The sequence below is a fragment of the Peromyscus maniculatus genome, chromosome 2 (genome assembly GCF_049852395.1).
Source record: "Peromyscus maniculatus bairdii isolate BWxNUB_F1_BW_parent chromosome 2, HU_Pman_BW_mat_3.1, whole genome shotgun sequence".
Lineage (NCBI taxonomy): Eukaryota > Metazoa > Chordata > Mammalia > Rodentia > Cricetidae > Peromyscus > Peromyscus maniculatus.
The window spans coordinates 146,766,074-146,792,305 of NC_134853.1; the positions used below are offsets into that span (position 1 = coordinate 146,766,074).

At 50.8% G+C, this 26,232-nt stretch overlaps 1 protein-coding gene across 8 annotated transcripts in view; it reads left to right on the forward strand.

Annotated features, from left to right (window-relative positions):
* Positions 1-26,232, forward strand: part of Csmd2 (CUB and Sushi multiple domains 2) — a 576,074-nt gene that overhangs the window by 344,316 nt on the left and 205,526 nt on the right. For 7 of the 8 annotated variants that reach the window (XM_042271897.2, XM_042271900.2, XM_042271899.2 and 4 more), the window contains one exon: positions 11,081-11,263. The exons of the other annotated variant lie outside the window; for it this stretch is intronic. In XM_042271897.2, coding sequence (XP_042127831.1) covers positions 11,081-11,263 — 183 coding nt within the window. The remainder of the gene's footprint in view (positions 1-11,080; positions 11,264-26,232) is intronic. 8 annotated transcript variants of the gene reach the window in all.

Consider the following 26,232-nt stretch of genomic DNA (forward strand, 5'->3'; position numbering starts at 1 on the left):
TCTACCACTACCTACGTTAGTACCTTCCTCTCTGACACCTCATAGCAGCCTCCTCATAATAGTCAGCCAAGACCCCCAGAACAAAGTGCCACAGACTATATGGTTTGAACAATAGGTGTATATGTTTTCTCACAGCTCTGGGGGCTAGAAGTGGGTGGTGGTCAAGGCTTTAGTGTCTAGTGAGTGTTCTCTTCCTGGCTCACGACAGCCACCTGCTCTTCATGTCCTCACTCAGCCTTTCCTTGACAAAAAGCATTAGCTCTCTTCCTGTAAATATAGAAATGCCATCAGGCCGGCCCCCTCTTCTGACCTCATTCAACTTTAATGACTGCCACAGAGACCCATCTTTTAAAATTGTCACCCTGGAAGCTGAAGGCGTCAGTATACAAATCAGGGGGAATGAATGTTCCATCTATATCATCACCCCAAAGTAAGCTCTCCCTTTCTGCCCCTTCTCCCTCCTCCCCTGTGCCTGATCCGTGCCCCGGTGTCAGTGAGCAGCACACCTGCCCGTCACCAGGTCTCCTCTCAGCCTCCTTGCTTCCCTGCATTCACTCAGCTCCCCGATTCCCATAGTTCTGCATCCCACTCTCATCACTGTGTCCCAGACCTCCATCATCCTCTGCCACTGGGCTGCTGACAGCACAGCCCTCCCACCCAGCACCCTTCCCTCCCCATCTGCCACATGGCACACCACGATCTCCCCAGATTCCAAGTCTGGCATGGTGTTCTCCTGCTTGAGGAAAGCGGGCAAAGAAAACAGACATGAGTGACAGCTTCTCGGCTTCTCGTTGACTTCAGCAGGAAGTACCAAGTCTTCCACGGAGCATGCCAAGTTCATCGCGATCGTCCCTAAACCACATTCTGGCTCCTGTGATCCCACGCAAGGCAGAGATAGCAGCTTATCCCCAGCCATTGCGGGGGGGGGGGGGGGGGGGCCTCGATAACGTGCTCAGAAAAGCTTTGGAGAATGCATTTGTGATGACTTTGCCCTGGCACATTCGGATCCCTTCCTCGGAACCTCCTGATCTCTTTTTCCTCCCCTCTACCACATGGTGCTCAGTGCCAAGTGGCATGCATTCTCCATTGCCCCTTGGGCTCCAGGGTGGGGCAAACCCAATTTACAGCGAGATTCTCCCGTGCCGCCTGTGAGTCAGGCCCTTCATTGATGAACCTGACTTTTCTTGCCCATGGAGAGGCACAGGTAACTGGTAGGCTCACCAGGGCTCTCAAAGATATGAAACAGTGAAACACCCAGTATAGGGCCTTGGATTTAGGAGTCCTGGATTGAAAGCTTGTCCTCTCCTCCTTCTTCCTTGGGTCTGTGGCTCTTCCACCCTAGACCATGACTCAAAGTGTCCATGTTTACTACATCTGCCTCGATACTGGCCTTCCATTGATTCCATGCCATATAGACATCGTGGCCCAGGAATGGGAGGCTGCCCTATGTAGATGCTCTATGGGATGTCAGCAGGCATTTAACACAGGAACCACATCCGTCACGACCACTGCTCCTTCTGTACCTACCTGGCCCCTTTGCCCCATTGAGAACAGGGAAGATACTTTGGGGCAGACAGGTATTTCTGCAACCTCCCCACATTAAAAGTTACTCCCTACCCCAGGGCTGGAGAGATAGCTTCGGCAGTAAAGCATTCGCCATGCAAGCTTGAGGACCTACATTTGGTTCCCTAGAACCCACATGGAAAAGCCAGGCATGGTGGTGCACAGTTGTAATCCCAAGGCTGAGGAGGAAGAAATGGGTGAATCCTGGAGCTTGCTGGCCAGGCAGTCTAGTGCAATCAGCAAAGACCAAGTAAAAGGGGAAAATCCCTGTCTCAAATGGCAAGGTACACAGTGTCCTAAGGAACAATTATGGAGACTGACTTCTGGCCTCCACGCTCGCACACATGAGTGTACGCACACACCATGAGCACACATATACATGTACACCAAAAGAAAAAAAAAATGTCTCCTCTATCATTAAAAGCTCAAGCCGTAGAGGAAGAACTGGAGCGTTTACTTCTAGAAATTCTTCATGCCCTGCTTGTCATCATTCCGGCTTGGGTAGGGGAGAAACTCGGGATCCGTCAATCCAGGAGCCCTCTGAGCCTAGAAGCACGGTCTCCCTCCATGGGGGCGCCAGCTGTGGGAAGAATATTCACAGTTGCAATTGCTTTGCTTCCCAGTAGAACCAGAAATATTTAAGGAACAGGCAATTAGCACTTACCAGAAACATTATAAAATTACACACAACTTGCTAACAAGTTTTCACATCAATCTGGATGTCTCTTTGCTTCCTGACTGGAGCCTGGGATCTGGCAGCCTAATGTTCAGTCTGGGAGGCTGACCCAGGGGAGGAGGAAGTAGGGGCCCTGCTCCTGGGGAGATGGAGGTGCAGAGAGGTGAGGATCATTCAAGAAGGGTGTCCAACAGCCCAGGGATTCGTGACAGAAATGAGATCATCTGTTGACTCACGTCCCTAAGGCCTTATGATGTGTTACAGACACTCACTATTCAGGACACTGAGGCCATAGAGACAGGCCTGTCTCTGCCTTCACCCAATTCATAGTCTGTCTTCATAAGCATGGAGTAAGTGTGAGAAGATGGGGAAATCAAGAGGAGTGGCCTCTGACCTTGCTTGAGGGTACCGGAGACGTGAGTGAAAGTCCTCAGGGGACCTGATGTCAGAAAGAGGCTGCCTTGAAGGACACAGAGGAGGGTTGAGAGATGGGATGTGTTGGCCGGGAAAGACGGCTTGTTGAACGAGTGTGGGGCTGGGGAGATGGCTCCGTAGACAAGTAATCCAGTAATGAGGATCTGAGTTTGGATGGCCAGCACCACGTAAAAAGCTGGGCACAGTAGTGTACCTATAGTCCCAGCCCTGAGGAGTCAGAGGCGGGCGGATCCCTGAGGGCCAGGTAACCATGTTGACTCAGTAAGCTTCAGACTGTTCCCAAAAATAACACAGATCATCACTGAAGATGCTTGATATCAAACCCTGGCCTACACACAAGCACTCACACATGCATAGTTTCACACATGTTCGTGCACAGGAGCACATACATGCATACGCACATGCATGCATGCAAATGAAGATGCATTACATACACATAAACACAAGGCATTTTTAAAAATTTAAATCTCTACTGGAATCAGTTTTGAGAGTGAGTAGGGAGAAGATGCCAAGATTGCCTCTGAGGGCAAGGCTCATGTCTCCTTCTCTGGCACGTAACTCTGAAGATGAGCACCGCGGCACTCCCTGAAAGAGACAGCACTGGCCCCAGGCTTCAGAGGAATCTAAAGGCGATGGCCCAGCACAACCGACTCCAGTCCCTTTAGGGTATCATCGGCTGGCCCTGGTCTCACCAGAGGTCAGGTGCATAACCATCTCAGCTTCCCACCTGCTATTTTCAGGACACCCTTACATGTCAATCTGGTTTTCCAAAAACTCCTCCTTCTGGCACATAATGATGCCCCTCTGGTGCCTGGTCCCATCAGAAGTAGGGTACCTACATTTCAGAAATGCCGCCTGGATCCCTGAGTCATTAAATAGTGGCCAGAGCCAAACACACACCCAGGGTGTAGATCACCGCTGCCGCGGGGTACCAAAAGTGCTCCTGAGCCAGCCTCACGAGTCTAGGAGGCCCAGACTGGGTGTGCTTGGACTGACACTGGACGATGACTCTGTCTGGCAGACGAGCAGGGGCTGTTCATTGTAGAAAAAAGAGGAGACAGCAGGTGCCCAGTTCCTGCGTGGGCGAGCAGGCAGGGCTCTGCCAACAATGGAGACCATGATAACAATGAGGAAGTGCTACCTCGCTGCTGGGCCTGCGCCATGTTCCGGGCATCTTGGCTGTCAACTTGTAGGCACATCCGCTCGTTTAACCCTCACAATGACCCTGGTCAGCAGAGCTGTTATTACAATTTCCATTTGGTGAAAAACAAAAGCTAAGGGTCAGGAAGAATTGGCAGCGTGGGCTGGGGAGTTAGACAGTGCTGTAGATAAAGCAGCCCTGCCCGTGTAAGCATTAGGACCTGAGTTCAGATCCCCAGAACCACACAACGCTGGACACAGTACCACGTGCCCGGAATTTCTATGTCAAGACAGGAGGTAGAAACAAGAGAATTTCTGGAAGTTCACAGGACAGTGAGTCTGACATATAGAGTGGACAAAGAGATGGTTTCAAACAAAGGGAAAAGTGAGGACTGAGCTTGTCCTGTGACTTCCAAATGTGTGCCATGCCATGAATATTCCCACAGTGATTTATTTATTTTTTTTTTTAAGAAGAATAATGTGACCCAGGCCTACCTACTATATAGTATCAAAACCAGGATTCAGGTCCAGGATGCTGTGGCCTCCCAGCCATCATTAAACTGTCACCTCCCTGCAGATCATTCTGTTTCCTGATGTACAATTTCTAAGGGTGGGGGGGGGGTGCTAGCCAAAGATGAGACCCAGGATGGTGGTGGTGTGGGGTGAGGGAATAAGAGCCCTATATAAGCAGGAAGTGGGGATTGACCTGAGGGCTTTGGAAAGCAGTCAGAAAACTGAGCAGAGGACAGTACAACCTGATAACAAGCTTTCACTGATCTTGTACCACATCAAAGAATATGGGATAGAGAAGAGAGGCAGAGAGCCGCCAACCAGCTAGTGCCAGCCAAGTGGGAAACTGTGGAGGCCTGAATTGGACAGAGAAGATGCAGGGAACCAGGGTGATTAGAAGAGCAGCTGAGGAGAAGGTTCCTATTGGAGGGCGGAGTCTGCCGGTTCTTAAGCCTCTGTTTCAACCTCCAAGAAGCCTCCCCACACATACCTAACTGAATTATCCCAGCGCAGGGTTCAGAGGTCAGGCAGCTCTGGATCTGCATGGCTTACTCAGCCTGACGTTTCTACATAAACATCTGGTCTCTCCCATGCATTGCACCAAACAACTACCGTGCTGCCAGCGGAGTGCTAGGTACACAGAGGCCCGTGAAACCTGATCAACCCCTGTCTGCTTCCATAGGGCTTGCTCCCAGGGCTGGTAGGGCAGCAATGAGGCTGGGGCAAGGAAGGTTGTCAAGTTGGGGACTCTGATGTCCCTGATGCCCAACAAGGTGGGAGATGCCAGGTGGGTAACATTGGCCCTTTTTTGCCCACTGTTGTATGCCCAGTGTCTAGGACAGGAACCAGTAGAATACTTCTTGAATGCATAGATGAGTAGCTACAAGGGGTAACTGGCACCTTGAGAAAAAAAGTGAAGTACCAAGAAAGAGCGAGCCGCTGGCATCTCAGGGATGGGCTGGGGAGTGTCCTGGAGGAAGTGACCTGCAGAGGTCATATGCAAAGCAGGAGAGGAAGTTCAAGCTCGAGTTGAGGCACCTTGAAGTAAAGGAGCAGACATACATGCATGGCTCTCTGGAAGGGCAGTAGAGAGCAGTCCAGGTTGGACATCCCAACCCCCGTCCCAGCTCCCTCTGAGTAGTTTCTCTTCTGTGAGCACATCAAAGGGCTCAGAATAGAGAGACGCGGGATACAGTCCCTTCTGTGAAGACGCTGTCATAAAAGAGGATTCCAATTTAGTGTCAGAAATTGAAAAACCCGAGAAGATGGAGAGACCCGAGAGTCTAGCATGGATGATAGGGCTAAAAGCCAAGCAGGGGGAGGCAGATATGGCCAGGCCTGTCCCCATGGAGCTCCGGCACCTTCTACACAGACATCTGAGGCCCCTTGGCTTGCTTTTGGTGGGCCAAAGGAGCAGGGGGTACACATATAGTGAAACTGGGTTAGACTAGATTGATAGGAAATTGCAAGACTTCATTTCCTCCAAGTCCAAATTGCATTTATCTATTTGTAATTCTGGGTGCTGACATCAGACGTGCTCAGCCTCTGGCCAGGAGAGGCCTTTCCGCCAGGCAGAGGCACATCAGAAACCTCTATGGGAAGACAGAGCCTCGTTTCTATGTTCTCAGTCCAACGATGGGCCCGAGGAGAAGGCCCAGGACAGAAACCAGCCCCCAGCTCCTCTTCCTTCTTGGAGTTAGCTCCGCAGTTCCCAACCCCAACCTGCCCCATTCCTCATCACCCCACCTCCAGATCCGGGTTCTTCAGGGAGCCCGCCCCTCTCTACCTGGCCCTCCTGGATGTCAGCGTCGCCATCGTCATCTTCTCCAGGGCTAACAGCTCCTTCCCTCACACTTGATGACCGTCACATTGGAGGAGGCTCATGAGCTCCATTTCCCTTCCCACCACATGGTCTTCTCCTTGGATGTCACATGGCCTCCAGCCCCTGCTTCCTCGCCATCACTGCCCCCTCCCCACCCCTTACCCCAAGTCTTGCCATCTGCTTGTCTCTCAGATCTCAATCTCCTCACTTCTTCTCCGAGGTGGACCTTGTCTTCCAGCTCTGCTGGAATCTAGGGTCATGGCACCTGCTCCGGGGTCCTTTGTCCCTTGGCTCCTCTTGTCATCCCCCGCTCCCCCATTGGTTATCTTTTCCTCAAACTCCCCATCTCTGCCCTCAGCTCCTGCTTCACACTTTCCTTCCTTGCCCTGTAGCTCTGGCTCCCACTCAGCCACACTTGGAGCAAAAGCCTGGGTTCCTTGGCTTCACTGGTCACATCCCCAACCCACAGTCGGCACCACTGTCCCTTTTGGGCCTGCGTGAGCAAGGCAGACAGTGCTGCCAGGTCCAGGGGAGTCGGCCCCGCCCTTAGTGGGCCACAGGTCCGTGGCTGTCCACTGAGCTTCCGTCTCCTGTTCTCTAGAGTGACAGCTTCGGAAGGTCCTGTCAGTGTCCAGTCTTGCTTCCCGTGACTAATACTTCACTCCTCACCAAAGACCCTGGTCTCCCGCTCGCTACCTGAAACTCACCGCCGCACCATCCTTGTTCACTGCTGTCGTTGAAAGCCTCTGCCTGAGCACCAAGGCCAGCCAGCCAGCATGCACAGGGTCTCCGCTGCGCCCCTCCCTGGAGCCTCCAGCTGCCCTTCCTCACTTCTCCACAACCTCAGTGAGCCATTCAGCCTCCACCAGCATCCCCCTGCCTTGTTCTTCCCAGAAATTCAACTAGCTCATTCTATCTTTAGAATATCTTAACCACCATCCAAAGGTTGTGACCACCTCAGAGTTACGACGTAACCCTCCTCTCTTCCATCCCTGCTCCTTCCATAGTACCACGATCCCTCCCATTGGGTGCTGGCTGTCATGACAACCGTTCATCACATCAGCAATGGGCTCCTTTTAGTCTTTTGCTTTCTATCCCACCCTAAGTTCCCTGTGACACGGAGTCCGTTGATCTCCTCAGCTCATCCTCCTCCAAGCTCTGTGGCCCCCACTTGCCTTGGACTATAGTCTACTCCTCCACTACTCCCCCAAAGCTATCTCTTACGTCCCATTCTGGGATGACATCTCTTCTCACCTTGCTTGTGGGTCTCTTCTCCTGGCTCATTTATGAGTTACATCTCAAATTGTGTACATCTGTCCTCAACTTAAAATCCAGATAACTGCTCCTTAGCAGCAGTTATTATGACCCTCCATGCAGTCTCCTGCCTCCTGTATCCTTGTCTGAGGGGAGCACACCCTTGTGGCCAACCCAAACCCACAGGTACGGTAGATCTTGGTCTCTCCCTTACTCCTGCATCCTTATCCTTGGCACAGCCTGTGGCATATTCCTACTTCAGACCCCTCACATCTTCCTGGTTCTCTCCATCCTCTCTTCCTGGACCCAGCATAGGATACCATCAGAACATCTCCCACCAACACAGAGGTTTCACAGAAGCAAAGCATCTTTCTGTCTTGGTCCCTATTGCATTCTCCACTATTAAACTGACAGTCCCAATGTTTATTGAGTGAATGTGAATGCTTGCCTACCTCCAGCTAGCTAGCTACACCTAGACCATTCCCCAGACAGGGATTAGAAGAGCTTCCCCACACAGGTGTCAACTGCTGAGTAAATCCTTTAGCTTCCCATGACCGACCATCTAAAGTCCAGTCTCCCACGTAGATCGCACAGGCCCTTTCACGGCTGGTCCTGCCCATCAGAGCCATTTCCAGCCTCATTCTCGCTACCTTGGAGAAAGTGCTTGAACTTGCAGAAGGCAGGTGCCAGAGAAGTGAGGATCCCGGGAGCCAGGCAGCTGTGTGTGGGTCTCAGATCCACCACTTCTGAGCTCTGTGGTCTTACGTAGTCACATATGTCTTTGTGCCGTTTCTCTTTTAAAATTGGAGAAAAGAGTCCCTTCCATTAGAGATACTGTGAGGGTAATGTGAGTTAATCTATAAAATGCTGGCAGTGGCCAAACTAGCTGGAGTCTGTGTACATATACCGCAAATGGAAGCTGGTTATGGTAATAATGACTAGTAGTTTTGTTCACTGATATATTATAGCTCAGTACACAACCCTGCATCTGAGATTTGGCCTGACCTCTTCCCTCCATCCAGAGAACCCTTGTCTCCTCACTGCCAAGCCTTTTACTGCTGGCTCCTCTGTGGTCTTAGGCCTCAGCACAGAAAGTACCTTCTCCAGGAAGCTCCCTGTGACCCAGGGCTGTGATTCCACGAGACAAGTGAGACGCTCACCTTAGGCACACAATGTAAGAGTGGGGTCCCAAACTCAAATTTTAAGATAAATAGCATTTAAGACAGTATCTTTCAAATCAAGATGAACGTAAAATAGTCATGGCTTTTTAAGAAAAAAAAAATCGGCGATTTAATTGTAGAAGACAAGCTGAGATAACAGGATGGGGGTAAAGGGCAAAAGTAAGCCATGCCAGTGCAAGGTTGGCATCAGTATCAATTTTAAATGTTGTACGTGTTCATTGTGATTTTCTTAAAAAGCGCTGAATAGTGTTAAGATTAAGCTGTCCTTTCCTGAATAATTATCATGAAAACAATTATTGTCTTACTGGGTCTTTGAGGCACTTGACATTATGTGCCTTCCTCTCTGCACCCTATTTTCAGCCTGAGACCCCATGTCTTGGGCCATGTCTCCTCCCCCCAGATGTTCCAAGTGGACAGAGACTATCTACATGGCCAGTGTCTGGCACAGGCCCCGGCACACAGCAGGAACTTATTAAATGCCTGCAACTGCCTTGCCGATAGGGAGAAATTAGGCAGGCGTGGTTATGTGCAAAGAGATTTGGCTACACAATGGGGGCCGAGAAGACCACCCCACACGCAAATGCATGCTCTCTTGAGCCAGTCAGACCCTCAGACCAGCTGAAGGCAGCAGCTCAGGCAGATGTGCCCCCCTCACATGTTTCGTGTGGTGGGACCTCACTAGGGAACCTGAAATACGGAGTCTGTCTTCGGATACTAGGTAATGTTTCCTGCCGCTGCCCTGACGGCTCTTGCATCACATGACAGCATGTTTGGGGACACTGAAAGGAGGTGGGTTCTGCCTCTTGCTTCTTCAGATCTCTTTGTCACAGGGGCCCTTCTTCCTGTCCTTCAGATGACTGGAGCTCTGGAATCCGAAGCAAACTCCCACTTCCTTGGAATGATTCAGTGTGGCCCCATCCCTGTCCCTGAGCATACACAAAGCCAGCTGCAAAGGAATATGTATATATAAGCCTAGCTAGTGTATGTGTGTGTGTGAGTGTGTGTGTGTGTGTGTGTGTGTGAGTGTGTGTGTGTGTGTGTGTGTGTGTGTGTGTGTGTATGTATGTGTAGGATGAGGTGGGGGACACTTGAGATTTAAGTGAACTGACCTGACTTGACTCCTTTGGTGCTTGCACATGGTCACACTGACCCCTGTGACCATCAGAACCCTCTGCATATGCCACTGAGCCTTTGTAGCTCTGATCTGCTCAGAGAAACAGCTTACAGCAAGAAAGCTTTTGCAGAATCGTACAGCACCTTCTGGAAACCTTGGCTACTGACCACCCATAATGACAGCCACTGAAAAGGCAGCTCCCTTTCTTCCCCCAGAGTCCTGGAAAGTTATCCAACACTCGCTCAGTGACTCCAGGCCCTCCTTTCCCAAACCTCAGGTCTCTTACAGTCTCCTTTCTCCATCTGACACTTTCTTGGTGACTTCCTGTCTCCCGGTAGGCCATCTTCCTCCCTAGATGGAGCTCCTCCCCCATCCCTCTCTCACAGCACAGGGCACGGCAAGGGAGGCTCAGCCTCCAAAGACGCAGCCAGGGCCGACTCCGGACCGGAAGCGCCTGGGTCCTGGCTGACTCCCAGAGATGAGCCCATCATGCTGCTGAGTTCCGTCTCCTGGGGCCGAGACAGGCTGACTCACCGATTGGCTCAAGCAGACTTTAAGTGTACTTAATGAGTCGTTTGTTTCTTTTTATCTGCTACTGTCTCAAATTGAATCTACAAAAAAATACCTTGAAAGTGCTTCGGTGTCAGAAGGCAGCCGGTATTGATTCCCACTTACTCTGGTTGGCACGGAAGACGGGCTGAAAGAAGACGAGCTGCACAGGGCCGCCGCGTCTCGCCCGTGCACGCTCGCCCTCACTGCTCAGACGGACCTTTCTCCAAATCCCCCCAGCAGTGTTCACAGTCAGATGCAAAGCGCAACTCAGGCAGGGTGTCTCCAAACTTTGGGACAAATTAGCTCCCGGCATAGGTGCGTGACAGAATGTAATGAAAGGAGGAAAGGTTTATTTTGTCCTATGATGTCATGGGGCTAGTGCCCACCTCGATGGGGCTCCATCCATGGCAACAGAACTTGAGACAGACATCAAGTCAAACAGAACCAGAAGCAGATGTCTCTCAAGGCTCCCTCTCAGCAACCCACTTCTGCGCAGCAGGTTCCCGTCCCCAAAGTTCCTCAACCTCCCCAAACGGTACTACCATATGGGGGACTCCAAAGTGTTCAAACACACGAGCCTGCGAGGTATGAACCCAAGACTAACCGCCACCTTTCACAGATAAAAATATCCTCTGGGATATAGCATGTGGACACAGAGTCACAAGCATGTGAGAACTGAAGGCCCTTTTGTCCTAGGACACTGTCCTTCCTGCAGGATTTATGAATCCCACACCCTGACTCATGGTAGACGGGCAACAGAGCAAGCGGTAGGGAACCTGTGCTTCCAGGACAGATGTAAAGTCACCTCTTTTTCTTTGTCTCTTGTTTTTCAGAGATCGAACAGGGCAGTTGTGGAGACCCTGGCATACCTGCCTATGGCCGGAGAGAAGGCTCTCGCTTTCGCCATGGTGACACACTCAAGTTTGAATGCCAGCCTGCCTTTGAGCTGGTGGGGCAGAAATCAATCACGTGCCAAAAGAATAACCAGTGGTCGGCTAAGAAGCCAGGCTGTGTGTGTAAGTGAGCAGGGGTGGCCACTGATGGGCTCCCCAGAGAGGCAGGCTGGATCCCTAGTTAAGGCCCTGCCTTTGGAAACCTGGAGTGGGTACCCACAGCGCCATTTGGGGTGGTTTCTCTTGTTCCTAGGAAGATGGTTATCTGGGTTCCCACATCTAACGTATGTTACATCTCTTGATCTTTGGAGACCTTCTTTGGTGATCCTTAAAGCAAGGTAGAGACCACTGAGCATGGTCCATGAAGGTCAGACCAAGACATTTCTCCTTATTCTTGTCACCACTGTGGCACCATGCTATCGTGGGGTGCGCAGGACGTCTCTAAGTTGGTAGATGGTATACCAGCCTTGGAGTGCTACAGGGATCTGAGACCTTGAGGGATATGTTTCCCATGATCACCACCTCTCGTGCGGCTTTAGGGTTAGAGAAAGGCTCTAACTATCCTTGCATGGCTGGTCCTTTGGGGAAGAATGGAGTTGAGTCGTCTGTTCCATGGAGCTATCGCCTACCATCTTTCATCTTGTATGTATTCGACATACTTTGCCACATCGCGAACATCAGGAGTCGTTAGTCACAGTGAGACTCGAAGTGTGAGGGGCTGTTGTGGCAAGGGGAAGCCACACAGCGGGTGTCAGGAAGTCTGGGGTTCTAACTTCTCCAGCTGTGGCCTCTTCTTCTCCTAGTCCTCAACCCTCAGCTCCCCTGGCTCTTTCTTTGAATTCTCAGGGAAGGGCACTCAGCCTGACCCTCTGATCCTCTGCCCACCTAGGCGGACAGCTCAGGACCTCTGAATTCTGCATGCCACAGACTGAGAGCCCCCGGGGCCTAGGGGTGGGAGAGCCTAGGAGATGTTCGACATCCCTGTGATGAGAGTGGGCGGGTGAGTTGGGGCGTACCACAGTGATTATGCTGGTCAAGCTTAAAACAATTGGTTTGTTTGACAAAGCGTTTTCTAAGAATGATAGTTTATGTAAAAATTCTTCAGAGGTGAGTGGAGATGGCTCAGTGGTTGAGAGCACTGACTGCTCTTCCAGAGGACCCAGGTTCAATTCCCAGCAACCACATGGCAGCTCATAACTGTAATTCCAGTTCCAGGGGACCCGACATCCATGGCAAAACACCAATGCACACAAAATAAAAATAAATGAATTTTAAAAAAAAAGTTTCAGAGGTTTAAAGATTAGATCACTCTTAGGTCCACGTGGAATCACTCTTAGTGAAAAAGAAATCAAATTACATGATATCTGCCCAGCTCTGTTCCCGGTATAGGTGGGAAAGATCCAACTATCCATGTTGGCCCCACTGAGCGCTAGGAACCATGGGGATACAAGAATCAGGGATAGTTAGCGGGTGCAGCTCAGAGTAAGCACCCCAGAGCCCTAACAGCACAGTCAAGCCAAGCTAGGCAGAGGGGAGCAGAGGAGGACATGTCCCTCTAGCTGGAGGTCCTAGCTAAGAAGGAAGGTCCAGACAGTGGGATTCCCCCTGGAAGCATGGTGATTCGTTTTTTAAACAGGAAACACTGGGTGAAAGTGATCTTCATGGGCAGAATCATGGGAGGATCAAACCCGGAAGGAGGCTGAGCTCCTGGGCCCCATGAGCCAAAGCAAAATGTGGCTAGCAAGCAGAACACAAGCTGGGGGGAGAGTGGTGGTAACCTGGAGGCCCCCGGGAAGGTGCTTGATGCTGTGCTTCTGAGGAGTAGTTCTAGAACATTCTTCGAGAGCCTTCTCTACAGGCTCAACCTCTTGAAGTGCTGCCCTGCAGGCCCTTCGTCTCCAGAAGCAGTGTGCTGAACTCTGCTTGCAAAGTAGCTGAGAAGAGGAGGACTGGGCTATCCCAGCGACAGTGGGTCCAGCCTGTGCTCTCTATTGTTTGGAGCAGAGGTGAAGGACCTGGGACTTATTAATAAGAACCGCAAAGCAGGCACTCAGGGCAGTTGGCATGACATGCTCTCTGGAACGTTCTAGGATGGAAGAGGACAGTGTGTGTCCTCAGTCACTCCCACCAGTCGGCTGTGTCTGCTTACTTGGGACACAGCTTGAGTCCCCAGTGAGGTTGGTTTGAGTGGAGGAAGACAGGCCAAACCAGCTCTCCCCATACCATGCACCACAGAGCAGGCCTCTCCTTGCGCCTCATGAGTACAAGCGGCTGCCATCTGTCTGCTATCTGACCAATCCCCAGTCTTGAAGCTCCTGCTTCCACGATCCCTGGCTTTGCCCTTGGTGAGCACAAGGTCTGGTAGTGAAAAAAAAAAAAAAAAAGAAAAAAAAAAGAAAAAGAAAAAACGATGGGGAGATTACTCACCATTCCAAGTCTAGAGACCCAATTCTTGCCCTCACTGAGCTTCTGAACAGCAAGCAGCCAGGGCATCTCCTCTCCAGGTGCTCGCTGACCCAACAGGGCAGCCCTCCAGTCTCACCTCCCCAGAGTCGGCATCTCCAGGATCATATTTATAGCTAACGATAACTGTAGTACCAAAGGCCCCCACGCTTTCCATGGTGAATGCTTGGAAACTGGTCCACAAACTGGGTCATCACAGCACAGGTCATACTTTGACTGAGAGATGCTCCTGCTCCCAACTCTAGATCAAACACACACCATAGTTTCTCATCAATAGAAAAGGGACAGCATCTATAAATGTCCATAAAAATATAAAGTAGTGAGAAGGCCCATCTGCATTGTAGAGTGTTCCTTACGCATACACACAAAAGCACCCCAGGCAAAAGGCTCATCTGGAGAGTCTCTCCCCGCCCCCCACATTAGTCACAATAAACATCAACACAGCACTTAGCCAAACAATGTTGCTCTTGCTTTCAGAGGAGTTATAGAAGGGGACCAGGGAAATTCTTTTGATGGCTGAAACGTCTTAGAATGATTGTTCAAAGAGTTGTGTAAAGCACTGCACTGTTCTTCAGTGGAAGCATTTCCTTCAAAACGGCTCCTTCCTAGGGAGTTGTCCTGCCAAGTCCACACACAGCCACTCCACCTTCGCGTTGCCGAGCGTTTTCTGCAGTGAGCAGCAACTTCAGCATCGCTCACTGGCTTCTGAGATGCCCTCGAAGTGGTGGGTACTCAGCAGACCGTCTTCTCCATCTAGGGTTGCAGCAGGGCGGTGCCTCTCACGTTGAAGTACTCCAACTGAGCACATGGAGCCAGCCCCTTTCCTCTTCCTGTCTTGTTGTCCTCAGCCAGTCCACCTCTCCAAGGACCACTGCTCCGTCTCAGCCCAGAGTGGAAGCACTCTCCATCCGGTCCTCCATGTGGACTGTCTGCCCTGAGCCAAGGGCCAGGCTCAGGGGTTCAGAGCTGTTCAATTCCTTCTCTGCTTAGGGAGTTCGCTCGCTGTGGCTGTCCTGAGGACAGAGCTCTGGCAAGGGAACTCTGCCTGTTTTAGCATCATCCTTAATAGAGATGGCAGAGACTCTTCTATGCATCTTAAGGCAGGCAGGCATTGCCATTCCAGAGAGACAGTAGAAGACACAAATAACTCTGAGGGTGGTTTGCATAGTCCTTGATGCTTTGTTGACAGGCTAGCAGAGCACTTCACACTTCATAAGAAAGGCAGGAAACCAATTATCAGTCCATTAGCAGCCACTTTCCAAAGAAGTTGCCAAACCGCTTTCACCAGAGCCTGGCCAGGAGCACACAGAACCCTGTTCTCCTCTCCCAGTCCCCGAAGCCCATAAGAAAGTGTGAATCCTAATTGCTGCAGTCTTAATGTCTAGGGTGCATGTGTAGAATGAGAAGGTGGGGTCTCCCGGGACGTCTTCAGTTCAAATTATTCATCAACAGCAAAGTTGAGGGTTCAACCAGGGACAATGGAACCCTTGGGTGCTTGAGAAGATACCGCAGAGGATGCTGGGACTGAGCTTGGCTTTGAAGATAGGGAAGAAGGGAAGAAGTAGCCTTCTCCTGGTGTCTGCCTGTCCTTTCCTAGATTGCTCTCCTCCCCCACCCCACCTCCATGCTGGAGAAAGCTGGACTGGATCATAGGGCCATCTGGACACTGCCTTTTCAGCTGTTAAGAAAGGCTACTTCCTCCAGATGTTTCAGGCTCTGTAATGTTGGTACTTTGTCCCAGAGAGCTGTCAGGTCTTGTAGATTGCTTTAGCAGCATCTCTGTCCCCTGCCACACTGAACGCCAGTACCACACACTCCGTGCACTCCACGCACCAGCTGGGAAACCAAAATCATCTCTAGATGCTGGCAGACATTCCTTGGTGGTAAACCTATCCCAGATAAAAAGCCATGCTCTCGGGTAACTTAGCCTTGTCTCAAGAGGTCCCCTGCATTTGGGGGGCTATGGTTAAAGTCTGAAGCATCATGATGGTGAGAGAGCACATAATGGGGAGGAGGCTGATTTGTTTGTTTCCTGTCATTGGGAAGATGTGAATCTTCCCGACAATGTTACAGAGCATTTCTTCCCTCTGATTATAGATGAAAAAAGCAAGTTCGGGGTGGGGAGGTGCAGCCATCACATGGTGGGAGAGAATTTGAGGCATTCATTGACAGAGCAGCAACCCCAAACCAGATTTCCTCTCCGAAGTCCCGTACGTTTTCCATCACAGCAGATTCCCAGAATCTGAGGGCCCAACTGAGAAGCAGGGACACAGAAAGAACACCTAGGACAGGTGCTAGGCTGGATTTTCCCAGGAGGCAACAGCCGTTGTGAGAAGTGCAGCACATCCATGAAGGGTAGGTAGGTCATGACTCCGAGGGGAGATGCCTCTTCCTCCCCTCCACTTCTCGTTCCTTCTGTCCATCACTTTTCCATCCGCCTTCGTCATCTGAGCAGCTCTCTGTGTACTAAGTCAGTGGCACCAGAGGGTGTGCCTGTTCCCAGTCATGTTCTAAACTGCAGTGCCCTGTGGGGGCGGGGAGGGGTGGGGTGACTGCTCTTGCTGAAGGGTGACCTCTGCCTATACCACCTGCCTATACCTCTGCCTATACAGTTCTATATCCAGAAGCACCCACAGCTCAGGGGACAATACCCAATACAAGATTTTAGTATAGTCTAGAGTTTTTTACATTTATGTAAATAGGATGATTTAAATACAGTTTTCGAAATTTAAATAAAATGCTCTCAATCTCCCTCCCCTAAGTGAAAAGCGTTTCACATTGATCCAACAACTGAAGGATGTTCTTCCCATCTGTTCGCCGCTTTCCCGTGGTCTCAGTCTCAGCGGGCATACCATTTTGCATGCTATGTTTCAAAGTCCACACCATGTTGTATACCTTGCCAGGTGACTACATGTCTTCCATGCTTACCTTTTCTAAACCAGTGGAATAGTCTGTCTAGTGAACGGGCCAAGACTCATGATACCAATTATGTTCAGTTGTTTTATATACGGCTATAATGAAAATCCTCTTGCATGTGGCTTCCTCTTTAGGTTATTTTCTAAGGATAAATCTCCAGAAGTCAGGTGATCAGGCCTGTAGATGAACATATTTATAAGTCTTTATGAATATATGCCATTGGGTCACTCTCAAGACCCCAAGTATTATACCCATTCATAATGCCAGTAGCAAAATCTATAAACTTAAGATTGCTAGATGCGTGGTCTTCCCATCCAGAAATGTGGTATCTCACTCTGTGCTCATCTGCCTTCACCTTTCCAGAGAGAACAACTTTGTGTCTTTCTTTCTGTAAGCGACGTATGAGATAGCTTGTCACCTTTAACAGGCTCATTAGACTTCCATATTTGTGTGGCCTTTTCAAATGTGCAAGTTTAATAAGTATATATTGACTGTACCCATATAGCATATATCAGATGATTGCTGGGGACTTCCCAAGATTGTAATAAGGGCTATGAACCCAGGAGCGAGGGGCACAGGACTTGACCTGTGCCTAGAAACTCTCTCCATGGAAGACAGCCACAATTATGTGAATTGTCTCTGTGGGTCAGGTTTTCTCCAAACAGAGGTCTTGGTGTGGCTGGCACACTTAGGTTGCCTCTGTGTGAGTCTCATTTGCTGGTTTGTGTGTATCAGGCACCACCACAGCTGCAGACAGATGCAGACTGCAGTGGCCGTCTCATGACAGGGATGACAGCACATCTCTGTTAGAAGGCCTGCCTTGAGAATACAGGGACAGAATTGGGGTTGTGATAGAAAGGGGGGCATCTATGTTGTAGTAGTGGGTTCTCAGAGGACCCATGGGACATGTGTAGGCCTATGGAAAGTAGGGGGGATATCTCGTAGGTACACACATACAAACACAAGCACCCAGATGAATTCATGCTCACATAAGCACGTCTGTACATCTGTGTACACACATACTCGTATAAGCATACATCTGTACATATGCACACGTACATACAAGCATGCATACATCTGTACAAATACACATGCATATCCATGCACACACAAGCACACACCTGCATGCACATACACACATACTCTCGTGCATTGAACCTAGGTGCTTGGGTCTGTATTGTTTCCTAGAGCGGTTGGCCGCTGTAGGCACGTGTGAGTAGGCAGTGGGGTCCAATGGCAGTGAAGTCTGACAAGAACTTTGGACTTGATAGAGGTGTTGGGGGGGGGGGGTGGTCCTGGGATTTCCATCTTGGTCACTAGACAAGGGTATCAGCCCTGGATCCAGCCCCGTAGAAGAGGGACCTGGGTCCTTGTGTGCAGTTCCAGGAGATGGCCATTTTCCTTTCCAGTATGAAGGCACTCATTCCGTTGTGCGGACACAAGCCCCGAGTGGCCTTCACACAGACACTTTCCCAACCTTATGTTCATTATTTTTGTGTTTTGCTATTTTGCATTGTAGAGTTGTTTTACATCTCCATGTAGACAAATTCCTCAATATTTGTGATTTCTTTCCAAAGCTGACAAAGTTATCATCCTGTCATGAATCTGAGACACAGTTTGTCCTATTTTTAGTCATTTGTCAGTGGTTTGATTTTTTTAAGCTGTAATTCGTTAATCCATCTGGAGTTTATTTGGATGAATGTATAATATTGTCCAAACTCTTAGGCAGTCTTCCAACATAATTTTTAAGTAATTCTCTTCCCTTGTGATCCGAGGAAAATAGATTGTTTTATCATGCTCCGAATCCTCAAATGTAGTTAAGTCTCTTCCTGAGTCACCCTTTGTTCTGTGACTCTGCGTCTGTCTCGGCCCCGGTACTGAATAATTTTAATTGTTGTTTTATAATATGTTCTAATATCTAGCACAGCTAAAAACGACTCCTTCCTCCCTTAATTATTTTCTCTTTCAGAATAGTCATTGTTATTCTCATCTGTTTGTTGTTCAAGATTAATTTTAGAATCATTTTGTCAGAGTAAAAATAAAAGCCTATTGGGATTTTGCGTGTGCGCGCCTGTTAAACTATAAATTAACTCGAAGAAAATAGACACTTTCCTAATACACAGCTTCGCACCTAGACACTGGCGTGTCTCTTTTGCTTCCTCTACTTGCATCTGTCTAAATAAAACAGCGCTGTCATTTGGTGTGTGCCGGCCAGGCCACATCCATGGCTCCTTATCTGCCTTCTTACTAGCAGGTGCTTTATGCATGACCCTGCCCACCTCTGCTCCATGCTCCCTGCCCAGGTGACCCTGCCCACCTCTGCTCCATGCTCCCTGCCCAGGTAACCCTGCCCACCTCTGCTCCATGCTCCCTGCCCAGGTGACCCTGCCCACCTCTGCACCATGCCCCCTGACCAGGTGACCCTGCCCACTTCTACACCATGCTCCATGCCCAGGTGACCCTGCCCACCTCTGCTCCATGCTCCCTGCCCAGGTGACCCTGCCCACCTCTGCACCATGCCCCCTGACCATGTGACCCTGCCCACTTCTACACCATGCACCATGCCCAGGTGACACTGCCCACCTCCGCACCATGCTCCCTGCCCAGGTGACCCTGCCCACCTCTGCACCATGCACCATGCCCAGGTGACCCTGCCCACCTCTGCACCATGCACCATGCCCAAGTGACCATGCCCACCTCTGCACCATGCACCATGCCCAAGTGACCATGCCCACCTCTGCACCATGCCCCCTGACCAGGTGACCCTGCCCACCTATGCACCATGCACCATGCCCACATGACCCTGCCTACCTCTGCACCATGCACCATGCCCACATGACCCTGCCCACCTCTACACCATGTTCCATGCCCACATGACCCTGCCTACCTCTGCACCATGCACCATGCCCACATGACCCTGCCTACCTCTGCACCATGCACCATGCCCACATGACCCTGCCCACCTCTACACCATGTTCCATGCCCACATGACCCTGCCTACCTCTGCACCATGCACCATGCCCACATGACCCTGCCCACCTCTGCACCATGCACCATGCCCACATGACCCTGCCCACCTCTGCACCATGCACCATGCCCACATGACCCTGCCCACCTCTATACCATGCACCATGCCCAGGTGACCATGCCCACCTCTGCACCATGCCCCCTGACCAGGTGACCCTGCCCACCTATGCACCATGCACCATGCCCACATGACCCTGCCTACCTCTGCACCATGCACCATGCACCATGCCCACATGACCCTGCCCACCTCTACACCATGCTCCATGCCCACATGACCCTGCCTACCTCTGCACCATGCACCATGCCCACATGACCCTGCCCACCTCTGCACCATGCCCCCTGCCCAGGTGACCCTGCCTACCTCTGCACCATGCACCATGCCCAGGTGACCCTGCCCACCTCTACACCATGCACCATGCCCAGGTGAATTTAGCCCTCCATTGTTCCCAACTGACAACTATAGCCAGCACCTGGCATTCCCTGTAAAGATACAATCTCAAATTTTCCAATTTCAAACGACCTTTCCCTTGGCCCAGAAAAGATAATCACAATAGCTAGAGCCCTCAGAAATTGCCATTTTCAAATGCTGGGAGCCAGGGTTGGAAGGGGCTCAGATATGAACGTGCAAGCCTCTGTGTGGGGAATAACACCCTTAAGAACCTCCATGATGGGGCAGGAGCTGCTGTGAGAGCTGTGTGAGCTTCCTCAGCTTGAGGAAACACCCTCATTCTTCCAGGCTTCCATCAAGGTCCTGTTGACAACAGAGTACCTAAGGAAAAAAACCAGGAACTTGGTGAGTTCCAGGGTACCCCTCCCTCTCTCATTTAGTCCTCAAAAACTTGGCCACTAAGAACATGTGGCCTGGCCTTGCTGGTGATATGCAGGGTGGGAAAGCGGCCTGTTCTACAAGTGGGCCACCAGAGAGACAGGATGTGGGATGTGTATTTGTCACAGCACTGGTCATGGGCATGATGGACATGGCAGTGAAGCATCATGGCGCCCCGGGGTCAACCTGGGTAAGACAGAGCTGAGAAAGTCCAGGACTGAAGGAACTGACTCTAGATAAAGAGTTGACTTACACTGGTCACCGCCAGCATTGTCAAGGAGTCAACACTGTCAGGAACCAGGCCGGGTGGGACCCGTAATCATGTTACCTTTGTGTTGGAATAGGCAGATGTGTCATGGGGAGAGGAGACTTCTGGGTAAGAGTCCACCTCTGCATCGTGTGTCCATCTGCCAGGCAGGGGACCACAGTGACAGAAAAGTACATTGCTGAGGGCAGGAACTGGAGAAGAAACCAAGAACCAGCTCAGGGGACCCAGTGCTGGCTGGGACATAGCTTTGAGGAAGGGTCATCAAGGGAGGGACAGTCAGAGGGCCTATGGGTAAGTTGTGTTCCCCCCACACCCACCAGATGCTGACTCTGGGGCCATCTCACACCTCAGTCACTGGCTTGTGGCAATGGAATAGTCTAGTCAATGTAAGCTTGGCGAAGAATCTGGCTCTAAAATTTCCATCTGTGGATTATAGGTATGAATTGTTGGAGCTGGCCAGGAGCAGAGGAGGCAAAGGCTCCCAGTGGAGGCTCCCGGCATGCATTCTGTTAGGATGTCCAAGGACGTGACACCAGGACAGTATGGATCCTGAATATGGCTTGATACACTCACTACTTTTTTTTGTTGTTGTTTAAATAAATACTTTGTGGGTTAAAGAGGTGTCCCGGGTGGCTCTGCTCAGTCTAAAGCGAACCCAAACCCAGTTCCTCATTAACCTCGCTCATGAACATTCTAAAATACAAAATTCCTGGCCTCGTTCTCAGAAATGTCTAGTTCACTGGGCCCAGGAATTATAGTTCTAGAATGTTCCTGTGCAACCTAATATTAAGACTTCTGAACCACTGACACGGAACACCTACTGTGGGCCAGCCCCTCGGGGATTTTTCTGAAGTTTCTGAGATGTTTGGTTCCACTATGAGATGGCAGCATGTGAGGTGTGCCACCGTGGCCCATGAAGTGACATATTATGATCAGACATTGGGACTGGCCAGGCTTCAGCTGTCATAGTGGCCATGACCTCCCGGAGTCTACGGAACATTAGCCTGCATGTTGGTATCTCAGAAAGGACAGGATAATTGGACCATCCTTGGGCCTCACATCTTGTAGTGATTTTCGGCTTTCCTTTCACTTAAACGTAACAGAATGGTTGGGAGGGGCATGGTCTCTGCTCACTGTGTGCTGTGCTTGCATTGGGAGGAGAGGGGATGGTTCTCCCATGGTCCTCCAGGAGGAGCTCTTGGTTGTTTGGGGAGCACATGTTTTTGTGACAAAGTGACCTCCAAATTATTCAGATGATATATGGGGTCACAGGGGTGGGAGGAAACATGTTCCAGTCAGCAGCTTCCCCAACGTCTTCTTGGAAGATTATGGCACAGTGAAAACTGCAATCCCTTCCAACCCCGGCATCTGTCCAGAACTACAGTGAGAACGTGGCCGAAGCCAAATCTTGGTCTAGACTTTTCAGAAGGAGCACCTGGGTGCAACAGGGACTGGGGAAACGGACCAGGCTGTGGCTGTCTAGCCGTGGTCAGTCACCTGGACTGGTGGACCAGTGGGCTACCACCGTCGTTCTTGCTTCTGCCTCCAGCTGTGACATCAAGTCAGCAGCCCTCTTCTCTCTGTAAAATGCCCAGACATCTGGGTGTGCCTCCCCCTTGAGCTCTGCCCCATCTGACTCAGAGAGCTGTGGAGGCATCTCCTGAGATGCGCAGACCAGCGTTTGCTCTCCCAGCTTCCGCATTGGGACTGGAGTTTGACGGTCTGCTAGTACCCCCTCCCTGTCCTTTGAGCCCCTCAGAGAATCCGTCGTCAGCCTGGGACATAACTACAGCCTTCTTGGCTGTGGGTTTCTTCAGGCTCTGTGGTACTCAAGAAGGCTCACCTCACCTTCCTGTGGGAGCCTTGGGTTTATGGTTGTCCTTCCAGCTCTTACGTATAATGACCATCTTGTAGGGAGGTCACGGGAAGGGGTTTCCACAGCAGGGCTGCTAGCCTTCTGTGTGAACTCCGGTAAGGCACCACAAAGGCCTTAAAGGTCAAAACTCCTCAGGCTGTGTGTGCCTCTGTGTGACAGCCTTGGGGGTAAATGCACTTCCACATGATCATGCTAAATGGCTATTCATGTTCTTCATCAGCCACCAGTGTGTGGCAGGTTGAGGCATGACTGGACATGGCTGTCTCCAGACCCCAGGAAGGTGCCCTGCTGAAACTACCTTAGGAAAGATGTCAGACGATGATAGAGCTCAGCACTTGGGGACGAGGACAGACATGAAGGCCTCAGAGCCACAGGAGCCTGGGATTACGGCACCATTTGAGCTGTTGGAGATGGAGCCACACCCCTTCTTGAGTTCCTCTGAGTTCAGGAGATAGCATCTACTCTTGGATAGATTGGTATTTTTCTCCTCAGCTGATCCTAGGCCTGCCTTCTCAAGATAATAGGAACTAAAGCTAACTCTGGAGGGACCCCAGAAGGGCAGCTAGCACCTGCCCATGTGACAAAGATAGAAACCTCTGAGAGTCACTCAGAGTTCTCGAAGGCTGGGCACAGGTAGCTGTGGACCTTGTGGGGGTGAGAAATACTTGTAAGCAGCCATTGTGGGGACATGGAAAAACTGAGTCATTTGGGTACCATGTTTTGTCCCATGTTATCTCAGTTCCTCAGAATCCCACGGGAGAATCTAGACTCAGAGTACACATCACTTCAGTTCAGGTTATGTAGTCTATCACCCCAGTGAAGCCAACAGAGCGTCCCTCACATCATAGGTGTTGACCAAAGGGTACACCATCCGTGTAAGTGGGTTCATCTGGAATCTTCCAGATCTGTCCACCCATGGAGGAGAGTGAAAATCCTGGGTTCTGGGGTCTGGCTTGATTACAGGGAGCATGGGAGGCCTATGTCTCTTACTGTCTTGCCTGGACAGTCTTGGTTGAACCACTAGAGATGCTGAGTGGAAGTGTGAGGGAAGACCCTGCCTTGAGCCGCAGACCTGAACCACACTCCAGAAACTGAATCTATCCCCTAAGCACCAGGCACAGTCTGCCCTTTGTAGCCCAGGCCCCAGTGTACTGAGTCTTTGCAACAAAGCTGCAGCTTAGAAGTCACTGAACAGTTTTTTATACATTTGAAAACAGATCCAGTTGTCGTAAAATGCATTCCTCTCCTCCCAGTTCATCCACAGGAAAACTGACATCCAAATCGTTTAGGACTCACACCTGCCCCACCTTCCGGGGGTAGCTGGAACCAGCTCCGTGTAATTCACCAAAGAATTTGCAGTCTGCTTTCAAACTACAAACTGAGCCCCCCAAACTCAGACTCAGCTACTTAGGCAGGCATACTGATCAAGGGACCGTCTCCATGCTTTCTCTCACAGGCTGCCGGAATTTGTCCTATTAGCTAGTAACACAAAGCCTCGGGCAGCATCTGAAAAGCTGGGAATAGTGGAGTTGGGAGGCTGGCCATGCTGGGCATCTGGAGGCTAGGGTAAGCATCAGGACTGGCTGGGTGGGTTTGATTGTGCAGATGTGACAAGAATCTACCCCCAACCCACCCCACCCCACGGCCACCTTCAGGATAACCCCAGGTCATGCCCTAGTGGTGGTGCTGATAAGGGACAAACGTCTGACAGCCAGAACCTGGCCAGTCTCAAAGGAACAAGCTGCCATTGTTAAGGGGTGAGAACCTAATTGCCAGACCGACTAGAAAGCTTCAATGTAGGGCTGCAAGTGAGTGGTGAGTGAGGAACATGGACCAGAATGCTACTGCCACAGGATGAAGGGTAACTGGCGACTGGGGTGAAAGGGATTGAGAGTGGGGTGACTGCATAGCCCTGTTTGCTAGGAGAAATCCCAGAACCTTTTGTTCTAGGGATCCCCCTTTCACTTTTTTCAAGTTTCCGGGTCTGAGCAATACACGGCCAGCCTAGCCGTGACTCAACAGACTCCACGCCAAGCAGGCAATTTGGATGCCAAGGGATATCCTGAGCAAGAAGGGGGCCAGGAACCCATATGTAATGACCCCTTCCCCCTTCCTCCCTTACGCCACACCCTTCTTCCCCTCAAAATGCTTCCCTACCTCAGCTTCTTTTTGCTTGAATGACCCTCCCAACACTGGCCCCTTCTCACCGTCCCTTATCTGTGCCCTCCCAAAGGCCTTCTCTAGCCGGCTCTCCCAGAGGAGCACTCCATGACCATTTACTCTCTTCAGACTGCCTTCCGGAAGTATAGCAGTCAGCGTCATCTGTGACATCATCAGTCCTCAAGTCACCAGATCACGTGATAGTCAGCGTTTCAAGGTCCATGAGGCTCTGCTGGGCCCTGTGTGGCATCTCATTCAGGGACAAACCTATGCAAAGTATGTTGCTCTCACAGCAGGAGGTAATCAGGGGACAGAGCCAACTCCCCAACCCCACTCCACTCCCCCCCCAAGCATTGAGAGCCTCTGTTTGGAAATGCCTGGGTCATGTTCATGTACAATTCCACGTTCTAAAATCCATCACAGGCCCAAGCCACGGTCAGTTACAGTAGAAAAGAGGGTATTGTCCATCAGAATGTAGAGTGGGGGTCAGGGAAGAAATGGCGCAGAACCGGGTGTGTCTCGGCCACCATTGTCTCCCCAGTGATAACCGTACTGCAGATGGGTCGGAAGTCTCGACTCCTGTTTTCTTTACTGTGACTGTTAGTGGTGTTGCTGTGGGTGTCATGGTATAGATGGAGACATCGTGGTAGAAGTGGGAGTGGACTTGGTTTGGGAGATACTGGGCCATCTGGGGCCCGTGAGAGCAGGATTTGACTCATTAGCCCTCCGCCTGCTGGAGTTGTAGCTATGGATGTCATAGGCATGGGGTCGGTGAGCCTGATGGATAGACACCATGGCTATGGTTAGGAAAGGTTAAGTGTGGAGTGGACAGGACCCACATCGCTCTCTGGAACTGATGCTTAATCGTTCTACAGGTGAACAAGAGAAAAAGAACGTTCTAGAAAATTAAAATAGCCTGGAGGAAAAAAAGAAGCAGGCAGAGGGTGAGCATTGCACATTTGTGGAGCTGCCAGTTCTGAGGTCTGTCTGGAATGTGGGGCTCACTCAGGCAGGAGGATCAAGATCAAAGTGTTTGGCTTTTCATCGTTGTGAGTCTTGTGCCCTTTGAAGAGTCTAGACTTCATCCCCTAGGCAGCAGGGAGTCTTTAGAGCGCTCCAAACAAGTATGGAAGAGGACAGGGTTTGTGGTGTGCAAAACTGACCGTCCAGACGGCGCCAGCGTGGAGGATGGATTGCAGAGGGGGCAAGGTCTGAAGTGTGAGAGTGGAGAAGTGTAGCGTGGGGAGGGGGCTCGACCTCTGGGGAGGGTGTGATGGAGATGTGGCAGGTACATGAGGTGCTGCAGCGAAGCAACTAGAGAAAGTCACTGATGGGCTGGGACAGTGGTCCTCAACCTTCCCAATGCTGTGACCCTTTAATACAGGTCCTCAAGTGGTGGTGACCCCCAACCATAACATTATCTTCATTGCTACTCCATAACTGTAATTTTGCTACTGTTATGAATCAGAATGTAAATATCTGATGTGCATACTATCTGATATGCGACCCCTATGAAAGGGCCATTCGACCCCCAAGGGGTCGTGACCCGCAGGTTG